The sequence below is a fragment of the Mus pahari genome, chromosome 10 (genome assembly GCF_900095145.1).
Source record: "Mus pahari chromosome 10, PAHARI_EIJ_v1.1, whole genome shotgun sequence".
Taxonomy (NCBI): domain Eukaryota; kingdom Metazoa; phylum Chordata; class Mammalia; order Rodentia; family Muridae; genus Mus; species Mus pahari.
The window spans coordinates 52,346,556-52,363,779 of NC_034599.1; the positions used below are offsets into that span (position 1 = coordinate 52,346,556).

Here is a 17,224-nt window from a genome sequence, read left to right on the forward strand (position 1 = left end):
AGGGTCAAATGGTCCCTTTATTATATTCATCCAGTTACACAGATAGACACTGGCTCGGGCAGGTCAACTGCCAATGAGGGGATAGTTTGTGTCTCTCAGAAACAAGGGGCAGTGGGCACCAGGAGAATGCAAAAGCAGGTCACTGGCTGGCGACAGACAGGAGGACTCCCAGCATCCACCGGGCCCTCCCACCCCTCAAGCAAACCATCTGTGCCCGGCCCCATCTCTCTCACTCTCTCCTCGTCAAAGTGCATAGTTGCCTGGAGATGCAGCATCCCAGTGCCTGAGCAGCTGGGCCAGACACTGGTGACAGGCTTTCCCAAGGGCAGTGCCAGGCATGGCCAATAGGTGTGAGCCAGGACAGGGGAAAGGCAGCTAGGACAGGAAGTTGACTGGGGGTGACCCCCAACAGCTGTGGATGCCAGGGTGGCAGCTGGATCACAGCCCTCCTGGAAGTACCAGAGGACTAAGAGAAAGGGAGCCGGGAGAAGGGAAGAGGAGGAAGGGCCTAGCCCTAGAATCTCTCAGGGTAGCAGGAGTTATGACAACTGCTCTCCGTAGAGAAAACAGTAGGGGAGAATCAACTAAGCCTAGGGAGTCAACAGGAAGGGAACTTTCCAGACACTCTTGGTTTCTCTTACAAGATAGAAGCTGAAAAAAAAAAAAAAAAAAATCAAAGCTCAAGGTGGCCTGAAACCAGGTCTTTAGGGTCCAAGGCAAAGCACTGTGGAATGGTTTTCCAGTCCCCTAGTCCAGGTGGGTTTCTGTTGCAAGGAGATGAGAAACAGCCAGCTGCTCCTTGGTAAGGCCTACCCACCTCAGGCCTCGCGAAGAGAGGGATACGCTACCCATGTGCACACACTGCTTGAGAGATAGAGTCCCGGGAACTAAGATCAGTCTAGAGAGAGATGAGGGTTCTAAGAGAACTGAGGAAGGGCCTGGAATCGAGTCCTGTCGCTCTCTTGAATGAAGAAGAGGGAAGGGCAGAACACTAAACTAAAAACTAAAGGCGGAGCCCTCCTGCCCTTCCTCCCTGACAACCAGGAATCCTACTCGGGACATTGTGCTTGCAGCCTGGACTGGGCCTGGGAGCATCTCTGCAGAATGTGTCCTGTAGCCAGGACAAGGGAGACTGGAGAGGTGAGCCACTCTCTCAATGGGTCTTATCTGACTTCTCCTGATCCTTCCCCTTCAGACCTGGCCCTCTGACCTCTATCCTTTCTGCCAGACTCAATTAGAACAGCTTCTCCTTCCAGGAATCCAGTGGTCACTCTGAGAAGCTAGAAGCCCTTCTGGGCTGGAGTCAGCCACACCTCCCCCAGGGACCAATGATGAGTTGCACGCCCTCTGTTCCACCACAGCCTTTACACCTGGCAAGTGCCTCATACAAGCCAGAGGGAAATGCAGAGCAGCTCAAGGTGGATCTGGGCAGAAAGGGGTGGAAGCCAGGAGAGGGAAAAGAAGCCTGCCTCTGCGGGCCAATCTTGCAGAATCAAGGAGACCAGCTGTGCATTTCCATTCCCTGGGTGTCAAGTACCAAATGGGCTCAGAATTCCCAAGCTGTGTGCCCCTTCCACTTCAGGGTTGGCTCAGCTCCCGTGTCAGCTTCCTGGAACTGGATTGGGCAGATTGGGGGTATCTGGGTGGTCTTAAAAGCAGACATAACTGAGACACCCAGCCTTAGGAAGACAACGAAAAGCTACATGGGAAGGAAAAAGATCACAGGGGAGCCAGCTAGGGAAATGAGCACAAAGAATCTCACAGTGAGGGAGGAACAAGGGGAAGAGGAGGTTGAGGGAGGACTACAGGGAGCAAGGGGACATCCTCTCTGTCCCATCCCCTAGAACCTGCCTATCACCATGAACACTAATACTGTTGCTTCCCGATGGGACTAAAGGCAGAAATAGCTTAGGCTCATAACCCTGCACAAGGTATCAGGCTCCCTGCTAGGCCTCCCCCTGGCCTGTGGAGTTCCTGGGCCAGGGTCAGGGGGGACAACCTGATGGATGGAGGGGGCTGGTTTAGTTCTAAACATACATCTAGCACCACAACAAGAGATCGCCACTGTACATTATCTCACAAGGGGACATAGGCTCGGCTACCAATGCACAGAAACACTTCTTGTGCAGTGCGAAGTTCCCGGAGGACCCAAAGGTGGGGGCAGGGATAGACATATACATATACGTATACATATATATATATATAACTCTGATTCTTTGTACAAAGTTGGGGAGGAGAAAAGGGAAGGGGGAACCCTGCTTGGTCACCACACAGAGGATGTGGCTTGAGCCCCCTGTCCCACTGGCCCCCAGCCCTGCCTCCTGGTGGGCTTGGCTGGCTCACATCTCATTGGAGTACGTGTAGTTGGGAGTGGCAGAATACTGAGTCTGCGGTTGATTCATGGCACCCTGTGCAGCCCCCATGGCTGCATTCTGGGCTGCCTGCTGCACATGTGGGTTCTTCCACGCTCCAGTGGTCCATTCCTCCTGAGCCTTGCTGAAACTGCCTCCGCTACCCCGGTAGAACTTATGAACCTGCAGAAGCAACCACAGGGAACGGTTAAGCAGAGGTCAGCACGCAGGGCACGGTGTTGCATCCTGCAAGCCCTAAAGGGGAAAGGAGAATCATGATTCAAGAGGCTATCTAGAAAACATAGATAGATAGATAGATAGATAGATAGATAGATAGATAGATAGATAGATAGATAGATAGATAGCCAGGAGTGGTGAGTGCCACATGCCTATAACCCCAGCCCTTGGGGAGACAGTGGTGTGTAATTCTTCAATATATGTTGAGTTTGAGGTCAGCCTGGGTTTCATAAGTCCCTATCTCAAAAAACAAAAATTAAAAAATTAAAGCTGAGCACTATGGTGCACGCCTTTAATCCCAGCACTTGGGAGGCAGAGACAGGTGGATCTGAGTTCGAGGCCAGCCTGGTCTAGCCCTGGCTGTCCTGGAACTCACTCTGTAGACCAGGCCCATGAACTCAGAAATCCACCTGCCTCTGCCTCCCGAGCGCTGGGATTAAAGGCGTGTGCCACCACACTGGTTTCTTGGTTTTTCTGCCACCGTGTGCATCAGGCTAGCTGGCCCACAGGTCTCCTGTCTCCATTTCCCATCTTGCCACAGGAGTGCTAGGATTATAGGTGCTCACTGTGCCAGGCTTTACACAGGTTTCAGGCATTCACACTCAGATCCCCACATCTGCACAGCAAGCGTGTTTACCCACTGGGGTATCTCCCCAGCAGCCCACTTGTGTGTGCTGTATGCAAATACAGAGGAGGTACACTTGCCTGTCTGTAGAGGGCAGGGGTCAACTCCAGCTACCTTCTTCCATCCCTCTCTACCTCATGTTTGAGAAGGCCTCCCTCTCTCTCTCTCTGATCTGACACCTGCCCTTTCAGCCAGGCTAGCCGGCCCTAAGACCTGGAATCTGCCTGTTTCTGCTCTGCTCCCCGGCTACAGTGTCCCAATCATTTGCCACCATGTGGCTGTGGATTCTGGGGACTCCGAACTCAGGTCCTTCTGCTTATGAAGCAAGCATTTTACCCACCATCTCCTCAGCCTCCTGAATCCTCCTGCCACCTGGAGGAAGGATGGCTTCAGGTCACAGTCCCCTCCCTCAGCCACCCCCTCACCCTTGATGTTTATACATACCATGCTAAGGGCAATGAAGGAAAAGACGGCCACAACTGTGAACATGACCGTGGGAATGAGCATCACCACCGCTGAACCGATGTTTGTCCCGAAGAAGGAGATGGTGGCAATCCAGCCGCTGTAGGAAGAAGCCAGCTGTGGGGCTGTGATGTAGGAAAAGGGAACCCAGGAGCCATCCCAAGGGTCATCTCACTGCCATGGGGAGGAGCCACAGAGTGGCCATACTTCTAATACTCCATAGCCTATGCTCCCAGAGCCCCTGAGCCAGAAGGCTTTTCCTCCCCAGCTTTCCTACAAAACCTGACACGCCTTGGCTACAGACACCCCTTCCCAGGTCTCCTTCCCTCCAATCCATGGTACACACTACTCCAATACCCCAAAGCCTCTCTTTCTATTCATAACAAGCCACTCAGTGGCCGGGCAGTGGTGGCGCGTGCCTTTAATCCCAGCACTTGGGAGGCAGAGGCAGGAGAATTTCTGAGTTCATGGGCCTGGTCTACAGAGTGAGTTCCAGGACAGCCAGGGCTACACAGAGAAACCCTGTCTCAGAAAACAAAACAAAACAAAAAACAAAAAACAAAAACAAACAAACAAACAAACAAACAGAAAACAAGCCACTCACTGCCCATAAAAGCCAAGTACCTTAGCACCCAAGCAAGCAAACAACCCGAGTGCTACTCCAGCAGCCCAGGTCAGACCTTTGGCGCTTACCAGACACCCCAGCCTGGAATCCCCACAGCCTGGATGATGCTGATGACCAGCTGAGCCATGAACGTGAAGAAGAACGCCATGAAGCTGAAGGAGCTGTCTGTCCTGTGGCAGAGAAAATGGTTTGTCACCTGGGCAGAGGCACCGGGCTTCCCTGCACTCATGAACCCAAAGCTCCTCTGGGCAAAAGGATGAGCAAACACCACAAGTGCTGTGACTGAGAATGTAAAAAGGATGGCCTTCATCCAGAGATCTTTAAAGGTTTCCATGAGTTAGGCCTGTGTGCGAGAAAGGGATGTCCCCATGAACGGACCGTCCATCCGTGGCACATAGATTAACGACCCTACTGGCATAGCGATACTTGGCTCCGTTGTGGGAAAAACAAGCAGCTCCATTATCAAGGAAGTGGAATGGGGGTGGGTGGCCTTATAGGCTCAGAGACAGAAAGTCTCCGTGGCATAGAAAAGAGACCTTACTGACACCAAACAGTATTTGGCACATAAATGGTTAGTCCTGTCGGTAAAGAGATTTAAGTCTCCATGGCACTGAAATGTATATTCTTCTGGCACCAAGACAGCCTTGATGCTGTCTTGCAGCTCTAATGGCACAAAAATTGGAAATCCCAGTTGGCACCGGATAGGCACTCCCTGGCACCCCATCAATACATAGACAGGTATTCCCTTTGGCACCGACTTGGATGGCATCATTGGCCCATGAATAGTATCAGTGGATCTCAGATGGTTGCTTCCACTGACACAGGAATAAAGGTTTTCTTGGTACCAAACCAGTCATTCCCCACTGGTACAAGGATGGACAGCTCCACCAAGACAGCCCCATAGGCAAAACTTAACAAGAAGGGTAGACTGAAGAAGGAAGGAACTAAGGAAGGTTCCACTCCCAACCCTCTCAACCCAGCCAGGAACTCCCTGACAGCCCCAGTCAAAGGTGAACAAGGGAAATAGCAGATAAGAGTGTGGAACAGCAGTCAGAGGGAAATAGGGATAGGAGCTGGGGTCGGCACCAACCACTTACTTGAAGGCCTTGTAAATGGGCCGAAACCAGCAGACGTAGGAGCAAGGTGTGAAGAGGATGAGCCAGAGAAAGGCCAGGCCAAAGTTGGTGGCTCCCCCGCCTCCGATCAGCCACGCGAGACAGCCCACCAGGTTCACGGCCAGCGTGACGCTGTTCACTGCAGACCCAGGAGCACATGCACACACAGAGATAGACAGCAGATACACACACAGACACCGAAGTCCATACAGAGGTACGTGAGTGTCCAGACATGGAGACACACACCAGGGATTCCATATAGACTCACAACCAAATACATGACAAGAACACAGACAAGCAGCAAGATATGGACATACATGCATAAATGCAAACACCCATATACAGAGAGAGAAAGAGAGAGAGAGAGAAAGAGAGAGAGAGAGAGAGAGAAAGAAGACCCACAAGCCATACCAATAAATACACAAGAATCACACACACACACACACACACACACACACACACGAGTATAGACTGTAAGAAAGAAAGCTGGGAGCTTGGTCAACACTTCCCCAATTCACCCTTAGGAATCTGAGAAATCCCAACAACCGAGAGTCTTAGAGCAAGAAGAACGCAGAGCTTCTGCCCAGCAAGGCCCCTGGAAGGGTCTCAAAGCCTCAGGGTCCTATCCTAGTAAGCAAGGCTTCTGGTGGGTGGGGGGAGGGGTTGGGAGAGCAGTGTTAGAATTCAGCTTAGCATGCAAGATTCTATACGTTAAGACCACAGGTCAGCCCTTAGTCCTCTCAGATCCACAGCAATCACTAACCCCAAAGCAAGAGATCATCTTATCTTTTCTTACAAAGCAAGGACAGAAAATAGAAGGAGAAAAAAAAAAAACCTAAAAACATCTCTTCAAACCACGAAGCTACCTGCCTGGCACTTCAGTGGGGCAGACAGCAGTGGCTGGGAACTCAGTCCTTGTCTAACACATTTCTTAGACTGCTATCTTCTTCCTCCAAGGTGTCTTCCTTACCTATGACCCTTTCCTCTGACCTGCAGATCTGGGCTGCTCTGCAGTTCCCCAAATGTAATTCCAATCTATCACCAGACTAGGAATTCCTCACCGGCGAGATCCACCTCACCTAGAAGATCCTAGAACTCATATCAGTCACACCTAGCAAAGGTCTAAAGACTCTTCATTTTACAGAAAACAGATGTTAGCGTTAACACACACCTAGGTCCTCAGACCTCAGAGAGCCCTTCCTCGAACGTTGGATGAGTCTCCAAAGACCTGCAAGTTAACAAAGGAAGGTGGGCTCAACCTTGGCCTCAGTCAACCACCTCTGCTCCATCTTCTGAATCTCAAGGTTCAGATACATTTTTCTTCAGGACCAAAGCGCCTGACAGGCACCTAGCAGGGACTTAAGGAGATATTTATAGCTCTTAAATCCAGCTTCTGGACCAGATCTTCTCATGTGGGTGGAGTTCCAGGAGCCCAGGGCCAGGCAAATGCCCCCTAACCCTGACCCAGCCTGACTACGTCACCTCTGCAGCTACACCCATCTCAGGGCCTCCGTAACAAATATGGACATTTCTTGTGCATTTCAGGTGTTTCCTCCGCTCCTGTTGATTGCTTCAAAGTTTCCTAGAGCTTTGTTGTTCTTACTGATTCTGTTTGTTCTTTAAAAACAGCAATTTGTGTGTGGGGTGTCTGTGTATGTGTGTGTATATGTGCCTGTGTTTGCCATGGTGCACACGTGAAAGTCAGAGCTGGTTCTCTCCTTGCACTACATGGGCTCTAAGAACCAAACTCAGAGTTGGCCTACTGGCCTGGCGGTTCACATAGACAAGACACTATCCGTCATACTGGCTAGCATCGCTCTCCCCAGACTCACCCATCTCTAGCTCACTTGCTCTGGCATGTACCCTGCAAATCTCTCTCTGTCTCTGGGATGGGCACCCCTGACTCAGCAAGTACTTCTCCAGCCATGAGGCGTTCTGTCTTTACTTTTCTCCTTGTCCAGCTTAGAGCCTACAATTCTTTGTTATACTCCTTTTCTTTCTTCTTTTGAGATAGGTTCTCACTATACGACTCTGGTTGACCTAGAGTTTACTTTGCAGACAAGGCTGGCATTGAACTCACAGAGATCCATGTGTGCCTGCCTCTTATGTGCAGGAATTAAAGCTGTGCATTAACCCAGAATGACCATAATGCACATCTTTACCTGAGCTGAATGCCCCTAAGAAAAAAAAAGGTGTTGCAGTGGAGAAGCCTGAAAGGTCTAGAAATTCATAGAAAACAACCCCAGATGACCCTGTGCATGCCTCAGAGATCCTGGAGGCTGGGTTTAACATCCTCACCTTCTGCTATAAAGGCAAGGATGCTAACCCCACCCATCTTCCCCAAAACCCCACCCTCAGTCCTCCTCCATATATATATATATATATATATATATATATATATATATATACATATACATATACATATACATATATATATAAAATTTTTATATATATATATATTTTATATATATATAAATTTATATATATATATATATAAAATTTTATATATATATATAAAATTTTAGTTTTTTGAGACAGGGTTTCTCTGTGTAGCCCTGGCTGTCCTCAAACTCAGAAATCCACCTGCCTCTGCCTCCCAAGTGCTGGGATTAAAGGCGTGCTCCACCATGCCCAGCCCATATATATTTTTTTAAACTGTTAACCTTTATTTTTTATTATTTATGTGTATGGGTATTCTGCCAGCATGTGTATCTGTATATGCATGCAGTACCTATGGAGGCCAGAAGAGGGCCTAGGACCAGAGTTACAGACAGTTGTAAACCATCTTGGTGCTAGGAATTGAACCCTGGTCCTCTGGAAGAATAGACAGTACTCTTAACTGCAGAGTCATCTCTCCAGTCCCCTTCTCCTTATTTAATGGGAAAAACAGAAGCTACCAGGTGTAATTTCATTTTCTACAGGCTACCTATATCTGTCCAACTTCTCTTCTCACGTTATAGGGCAAGAGACCCTTCTCTGCCCACAGGCCAAGGCAGGTCGTGGAACAGTCTCAGTTGGACCCTTTTCTATTACTGACTACTCGACTATGAAGGGCATGTTGTTTGCTTGCTTTCTATTCGCATTCTCTCTCTCTCCTCTCTCTCTCCCTCTCCCTCTCTCTGGTTTGTGTATGTATCTGTAGCTGTGTCCATGTATATTTGCCATAGAGCACACGTGGAGGTCAGAGGACAACTTTCAGGAGCCTTTCTTTACATTTACCGTGTTAAAGCATGGTCCCTCTTGTTTCTGCACTTTGTACTCCAAACTCAGCCAGCCTTCCCAGTGACCAGGTGTTTGTCTCCCGTCTCTGCCTCCCATCTTGCCCTGGACTGGGATTACAGGTGTGTAACACCACATCCAATTTTTCACATGGATTCCAGGTATGGAACTCAGGTTATCGGGCCTGTGGGCCAAGAGCGTTCACTCCTCCTTCACAAACTGAGATAGCCCCTAGCCCAAGACAGCATTCTTTACTACTCTCTTGACACAACTGAGCACAGGTCTGAGTCAAGGCAGTGTCACCTGTAACAGATGCCAACTGCAGTCACACTGCAGCCTGTCCTCCCTCACATGCCTAAGCAGTATCTTCTGACTGCCCTGAGCAAAGTCAAGTCTATACACCTCATGACAGCACCATTCCACTAGCCTGCCTCACACCATGACGAACAGGCACCTCTGAACTCTCATCCCCAAATTCTCAGAGCATTAGAACCCTAGACCTTACAGCTATCAGAAACCATAGCTACCAGTGAGCTGTACTCTTCCTACAATAGAGGACCTGCTGTTTGGGAAGTCGAGCATCCAAGCCAGATTCCATATCTCCTAACTCCCAGTTGGATGCTCTTCTCTTTGAGAAACACAGCAAGAACCACGAGGCTTTAAAAGAAAGGCTCTTCTCCAAAGTCAGAATCTTGGCAGTCACCACAGGTTCCCTGGAGAAGTATTCCAGTGGGAAGGGGTAGTGAAGCAAAAGGAAATAACAGTGCAAAGAGAAACCCCACTCTGAACAAGAAAGGACACGGAGGGGAAGAAAAGAGAGGCCTGCACGAAAGAAGCTGAGGCCCAGTGGGCAAGTGGCCAGTGAACGTGAGCTTTTCGGGACCAGCAGAGGGGGGGTTCCCAGGCCATGCAGATGCTACAGGTGGGAAGCAGGGTGTGCAAGCTCCCCTCCCCATAGCCAGCACTTCTCCCTCATCCCCACGGCACTCACACATCCAGAGGTAGTAGAGGCGCTTGGTCAAGCTAAGATGCTGAGGAGGGATGTCTGCCTCGAAGTCTTGGTAGAAACATGGCTTCAGCGGGATGAATTTGGGCAATGGTGGGAAGTTGTTCACTTTTTCTGTAGGTGAGACACAGCACCGGGCATCACCTCGGATATCTCCCCTGGCCTCCCTTCTCAGTCCTATAGGTCCTATATGCCCCTCCTCTCCTGGCTGGACTGCCTATAGATCCTATATACTCCTGGCCTTGTGCCCTGGTTGCTCTGCTATCCCCACCCAAATGTCCCTACTTCCTGAATCGGCCACCCAATAAATCAAAGATGCTAAAACAGCATCTATCAAGAGAACACAAAATAATAAAAGCTGCCTTGGGGGTAGAGTGTTCTCCACAACGGAGAGTTAAGTTCTCTGGCACCGGTGAGAGTCTGGAGACCTGGGTTCCGGCCTCTAGCCCATCACTAGTCATTCCATTCACTGCCCCTCTCCAGACCTCAGCTGTTCAGAGGAATGGATCCACAGAATGGGGTCGACCACCACGCTACGACTGCGTCAGCTGGAGGGTAAGACAGGGCTCTCCAGACGCTCAAAACCCAGGTCCCCAGGTTCAAAACCTAACCTAGGGCTAGATGGAGCTATGACATTCTCAGACAGACAAGCCACAGTTGGGAGTTAGGGAGACAAGAGTGCACACAGCAAGCAAGACTTCTGAAGGCTAAGACAAGGGCCAGGTACTTTATGCTTTCTTTTTTTTTTTTTCATGTCTACCCCAATATGGCCCACCCCTCCTTACCCGCCATGATGGACCAGCCAGCTCAGTAAGCTTGCTCACACCTCTTTGTCCTGACCTGGAAGGAAAGAAAGACTGGATGAGCATGAGGATTTCAATGAGCATGAGGATCTACCTCAGCTCCCTCCCCCCTCCGGCTGTGCTTCTCCATCTGAGGCATGACACGCTCCCATCCACCCCCCCTGCGGAATGAACCCACGCGCAGCAGCTCTTCACCCGGGGAGTCCGCATCGGCCACGTCCTTCAGGCGTTTCTATCATGCTCATTAGTTTTAAAAGTCAACTAACCACAGTCTGGAATCACCTGGGAAGAGAGCCCCAACTGACACTGCGGTAAGTCAGGTTGGTCTATATGGATATGTCTGTGAGGGACCGACTGTTGATCGGTACGGGAAGACCCAGAGCATCATTCCCTGGGCAGGTGACCCTGGACTAGCTAAGTGAAGAAAACTTGCTGAACAAAGGCTGTAAGCAAGCAGTGTCTGTTTCCTTGTCTCTGTTCGTGACGACGGACGGGATGTTTCCGTTCCTGCCTCAACTTTCCCCTCAGTGATAGATTATAACCTGGAAGTATAAGCATAACCAATGCTTCCATCCCCTAAGTCACTTTTAGCCAGCATATTTTGTTTTGTTGTTCTATTTTGATACAGGGTCTTACTCTGCAGTCCTGGCTGGCCTGGTAACCACTATATAGACTAGGCTGGTCTTGAACTCACAGAGATCACTTGCCTCTGTCTCTTGAATAGGAAGATTAAAGGCATGCACCATCAGCCCCCGTTTGGTCAGAGTGTTTTATAATTGCAACAGAAATGAAACTAGAACCACTGTTTGCTTCAAGGCACAAAGTCTGTCCTCAGAAAACCCCACCCAGGGCTATTGAGATAACTCCGCTGGATAAAAGTGGCATACATCTGATGACTTTAGTTAGATCCCTGGAACCCACAGTGGAAGAGGAGAACTGGCTCCCAAACCTTGTCCTCTGATCACATGTAACACAAACAATAGTAAATAAACAAGTGAACAAATAAACAGAAAGAAAGAAAACTCACAGAAGGTAGGCAAGGGCATCCCATCCTCGGCCCTGCAGACTAAGCCCTCCCTGTGCTCACTTAGTAGAACTTCATTATCCAGGCAGTGGTAGCATACTCCTTTGATCCCAGTGCTTGGGAGGTAGAGGCAGACAGAGCTCTGTGAGTTCAAGACCAGCCAGGTGCTACACAGAGAAACCTTGTCTCAAAAGAAAACACAACAAAACAAAACAAATAACGACCCACTTCATTCTTTGCCAGACAACAAGAAGAGAAGAGACTGAGCAAGACAAATGTGGCCCCTGTCCTGCACATGAAGCAGTCCATAGCCCCCAGCTGTCAGTGACATGGAAGAAACCAGCCTGCTGTGCTGGTTCACACTTGGGGCCGTAGCACTCTGGAGACAGGCGAGGGCTGGGATTCCTAAGTCTAGCAAAAGGCAAGGAACAAGGGACCCAGAGGTGAATCTGCAGAATAAAAGGAAGAAAGCCAGATTCCCAGCCACTTAGCCCACGGGGCAGATGATGACGGCCCACAACAGAAGCATGGGTGAGAAGTGGTCCAGGGTCCAGGGGGGAACCAAGCTGTGTCATGGTGGCCATGGTGGGAAGACTGACAGGCAGGGCTTCATGCCGACATGTGGAGTACAAGAAGTCAGAAACTGAGCAGAAGCCTGCCTGGCACATGCATTGAGTCATCAGTTAAGGCTGTAGAGATCATCTCTTCTGTACTGTGTGGAAGCATCACCTGTCAATAAAAATCTGATGGCCAATGAGCTGAGGCAGGATTAGAAGGTGGGACATCTGGCAAAGAGAGGAACTCTGGGAGAGAGTCAAGCCCGAACTCTGAGGAAGTAGGACTATGAAACTAAGGAGCAGTAACTAGCCGTGTGGAAGACACAGAATAGCATAAACGGGTTGATGTAAGTTACAAGCTCATCAGGGAAGAGACCTAGCTTGGCCTAGGCATTTATTCAGAAGTAATAAGCCTCCAAATAGTTATTCAGGAACTGGGGTATGGGTAGAAAAGCCCATGCTTACATAATGCTAAAGGAAGCCACTGTGCAATCACCTGCTAGAACACCACTCTATGGGGACACGTGCATAATCAAGACCAAAAAAAAAACGGTCCACAGTCAAGTACAATGACATCTCACCATTTTCAAAGCTTGGCTGATATAAAGTTTTCGGGGTTTTTTTGTTTTTGTTTGTTTGTTTGTTTGTTTGTTTTGTTTTGCTTTCGAGACAGGGTTTCTCTGTGTAGCCCTGGCTGTCCTAGAACTCACTTTGTAGACCAGGCTGGCCTCAAACTCGGAAATCTGCCTGCCTCTGCTTCCCAAGTGCTGGGATAAAAGGCGTGCGCCACCACGCCCATCGCTTATTTTGTTTTTAAGAAAAACCAATCTATGATGTCAAAAATGAGGACTCAATCTGTAAGACAGCTCAGTGGATAAAAGCCACCTCCGAGCCTGATGGTGGAGGAAGTATTAGCAGTGAATCCATCTGAGAGGACACCGGCAGCCTCACTATCCCTGCCAGGGTGTGAACGTTTCTAAATAAAAAGTTACAAGCGGATATGAGTAATGCCAATAGTGGGTCACAAAACACTGGAAAAGGTGTCGCCTGGCAGAGTGGCGCACACGCCTTATGTGAGTGATCTCAGCACTCACGATGCTGAGGCAGGAGGAGCACAAGGTGAACGCCAGCCTGGGATACAGGGCTTGATGGAAGGAAGGGAAGGAGACCTTGGATCTCTCTCAGTGGGAGATCACATGATTAGAATGTACAGGCTTGAACAGGTGGACTAGTTTTGTGTCAACTTGACACAGCTGGAGTTATCACAGAGAAAGGAGCTTCAGTTGGGGAAATGCCTCCAGATCCAGCTGTAAGGCATTTTCTCAATTAGTGACCAAGGGGGGAGGTCCCCTTGTGGGTGGTGCCATCTCTGGGCTGGTAGTCTTGGGTTCTATAAGAGAGCAGGCTGAGCAAGCCAGGGGAAGCAAGCCAGTAAAGAACATCTCTCCATGGCCTCTGCATCAGCTCCTGCTTTCTGACCTGCTTGAATTCCAGTCCTGACTTCCTTGGTCATAGACTGACTTCCTTGGTCATGGTATGGAAGTGTAAGCTGAATAAACCCTTTCCTCCCCAATTTGCATCTTGGTCATGATGTTTTGTCCAGGAATAGAAACCCTGACTAAGACAACAGGCTGGATGGCTTACCCACGGATTGTTCTCTAACTTCCACAAGGATTCCAGGAGTCTTGTATGCCTGCCTATGTGCATGCACACACATTAAATTTAAAAATTAAAGGGGGGAGGGGCTGAAGAGTTGGCTCTGTAGTTAAGAGCACTGGCTTCTCTTGCAGAAAACTCAGGTTCGGTTCCAAGCACAGACATTATAACTCAGAATTGTCCATAACTCCAGTTCCAAGGGACTCACTGTCCTCTTCCGACCTCTGTGGAAACCAGGAAGGCACATGGTACCCAGCACACACGCATGCGCGCGCGCGTGCACACACACACACACACACACACACACACGCAGGTGAATCATTTAGGCACATAAACTAAACTATAACAAATCTTTGAGAGAGAAAGAAAGAGGGATGGATGGATAGGTAGACAGTAAGTAAGTACAAGGCCCTGGGTGTAATCATCACACACACACACACACACACACACAAAAGTGTGTGTGGGAGCACAGTCCTTTTTCATTATTTTTAATGTGTATTATTTTATGTGTCTAAGTGTCTTGCCTGAACATGTGTCTATGTTCCACATGTGATTAGTATCAGAAAGGGGCACTGGATCCCCTGGGACTGGAGTTATGGATGGTTGCAAGCCACCATGTGGGACTGTAATGACCAAGGGAGAATAGTGGAGGGAACTTCGACCCCAGATACCTAAGACATGAGATGGCAAGAGTTGACTACCTCTCCCATCCCAACCCAGAGCCATGAAGCCAGCACCCCACCATCAACCCTTGCAGGAAGTTATGACCTTGACAGCTGTCAGGCTTCACTCCTTGTTTGACCTTATAAGGTTCCCCCTCCCCACCCTGCAGTCCCTGAGTATGTAGATGACGAATTTTCTAACACCCTTGCCCTGGCCAGTGGTGCACAGCCACACAAATCCTGCCCCAGAGTCCCTGGCCACCTTCCCAGGGCATGAATACCCCCTTTTCCCACCCAATAAACCAAACCAGGTCTCCTAAGCTGTTCCCAGCTGTTCTTTCCCCTCACACTCATCGATGGCATCCTGCACCCCAATGGGCCTGGCTATCTAAGGGGGAAGTAGACAAGGGGTAACACCACCAGTGTGTAGATGCTGGGAATCGAACCCAGGTCCTCTGGAAGAACTGGTAATAGCTAGTGCTATTACCACTGAGTCAATACAAAGTTCTTTGATAAAGCAGAAGAAATGACTGAATTTTTAAAAAACACCATTCTGGGGCTAGAGATATCTATCACTCAGTGGCTTTCTGTACAAACAGGAGAGACCTGATTTGAATCCCCGGTACCTAAATAAAAAGTTGGGTATGGTTATATGCACCTGTAACCCACGGGACATAGTGAAGGATTTTGTCCTTCCAAAAACAGTAACAAAAAAACCCTCAGTCTACTTCGGGGTTGGTGGGTGGGTTGGTTGGTTTGAAACAGGTTATCACACTGTATCCAAGGCTGGCCCAGGACTCACTATGTATCCTAGGCTAGCTTCAAACTCATGACAATCTTGCCTCAGCATTTGATGAGATAACAAACATTCCCACAACAGGCCCAACTCAGCTTTTAGACAGCCAAAAAGCTAAAAGTGTTATCATAAATAAATAAAACTCTGAGGGGTGGGGAGACAGCGCAGAGGGTGAAAGCGCTAGCCACACAGAGCTGATGATGAGTTCAAGCCCTGCATCCCAGACAGCCGTGGTTAAGGCTCACACTTGTAATCCCATGACAGCAAGATGGGAGGCAGGGACAGGGAAATCTCTAGAAAGCTTGAAGCCAAGCTTGCTTAAAGCGGGAAAGGCAAACACAGCAGGAGATACCCCGTCTCAAAAAAACGAGGTGGCCGCTGGGCGTGGTGAGGCAGAGGCAGGTGGACCTCTGTGAGTTCAAAGTCAGCCCTGTCTACAGAGCAAGTTCCAGGACAGCCAGGGCTACACAGAGAAACCCTGTCTCAACAACAAAGAGATGAAAGATGAAAAGCAACTTCCAAAAGTGTCCTCTTACCTCCACATCTGTACCATGACGTGCATGCATGCCTCTGCTCCTGCTCACCTGCCCCCTCCCTCTCCACCCCCATTACACACACACACACACACAAATCTAACTGTTTTGAGACAGAGCGTTCCTATATAGCTAGCCTATATATAGATTTACTATACTGGCTAGCCTAGAATCACCCACCACACTGGAGTAAAAAAAAAAAAATTATTTATTTATTTATTTATTAGCATTTTATATGTGAGTACTATATTTACATTATGCCCTTCCCCTGCCCCTTCATGTTCATGGATTTTTAAAGTTATTATTCTCATATGTGTGTATGCATGTTTAACTATGTAAACACAACCACCTGCTACATACATGTACTATTGTTCATAGATACATATGTTAAGGGCTGACTTGGTATTGGATAACCAATTAGGCAACTCATTCCTGGGGAATACTGACTCTCCCTCCTAAAACAAAACAAAACAAAACAAAACACTTTGTAAAGAACAAAGCCAACGTTTGTAGGACACATACTTATAAACCTAGTACTTGGGACATAAAGGCTTGAAGATCAGGAGTCTGAGGCCAGCCTGGGCTATCATGAAACCTTAGGAGGAGGCCAGCCTGGGCTATCATGAAGGTGCTTGCCAAGCAGGCCTTGTAGCCTCTGCTCCATCCCTGGACTGCACATAAAGGTAGAGAAGAAACAACTCCCCAAAGTTGTCCTCTGACCTTCACGTGCCCCCAAAGAAACAGCATGTGCTCATCAACACACAGTAATTTTTAAGTGTATGAAGTTAAAAAAAGAAACTCCAAAATCTACTTTCTCTGCACTCATCCTTAAACTGCCTAACCTTTAGACCTCTCAGTTTTGTTAGTTTTGTAGCAGAACCTCATTTATGCTAAGCAAGGACTCCCTTTCTGAGCCAGACTCCTAGCCCCAGATCCTTTGCTTCACACTTAATGTATAGCTATATCACAAACATGAGATCGAATATGCTGTGTCATATTCTGATTTTTTTTTTTTGAGACAGGGTTTCAATGTGAAGCTCTGGTTGGCTTGGGATTCTCATAATCCAATGTTTTCTTCTCATCTTCCCCCCACCACCCCAGCTCCTTCAGTCTGTATATGTCTTGTACTTTGTGCATGCAATGCCTGTAGTTGCCAGAAGAGGGCATGAGATCCCCAGAACTAAGAGTTACAGCCAGTTGTGAGCTGCCATGTCTGTGTTGGGAATTGAACCCAGGTCCTCCTGAAAAGCAGCCAGTGCTTTTAACCACTGAGCCATTATCTCTTCAGCCCCACTCAATTTCATCTTATAAAAATGTTTCAATGCAACTCTCCTGAGAAGCCTATACCCAGACTTGAGTGTGGCCTAGCCTTTCCCTAAGTGCCCCTCTCTCTTAATGCTTGTGCTTAGGGCTATGTTCAAATCCTTTCTTTTTTTTTTTTTTTTTATTTTCTTTATTTACATTTCAAATGTTATCCCGAAAGTTCCCTATATCCCCCCCCACACCCCTGCTCCCCTACCCACCCACTCCCACTACTTGGCCCTGGCCTTCCC

The 17,224-nt window shown here is 48.7% G+C and overlaps 1 protein-coding gene across 2 annotated transcripts in view; it reads right to left on the reverse strand.

Annotated features, from left to right (window-relative positions):
• Scamp5 (secretory carrier membrane protein 5) overlaps window positions 1–17,224 on the reverse strand; it is a 24,592-nt gene continuing 7,368 nt past the window's right edge. For both annotated transcript variants that reach the window (XM_021207396.1, XM_029543379.1), the window contains exons 2-7: window positions 10,426–10,480; window positions 9,626–9,754; window positions 5,398–5,554; window positions 4,369–4,470; window positions 3,658–3,775; window positions 1–2,534 (exon numbers count right to left, since the gene is read on the reverse strand). In XM_021207396.1, coding sequence (XP_021063055.1) covers window positions 2,340–2,534; window positions 3,658–3,775; window positions 4,369–4,470; window positions 5,398–5,554; window positions 9,626–9,754; window positions 10,426–10,432 — 708 coding nt within the window. In that variant the 5' untranslated portion in view covers window positions 10,433–10,480 and the 3' untranslated portion in view covers window positions 1–2,339. The remainder of the gene's footprint in view (window positions 2,535–3,657; window positions 3,776–4,368; window positions 4,471–5,397; window positions 5,555–9,625; window positions 9,755–10,425; window positions 10,481–17,224) is intronic.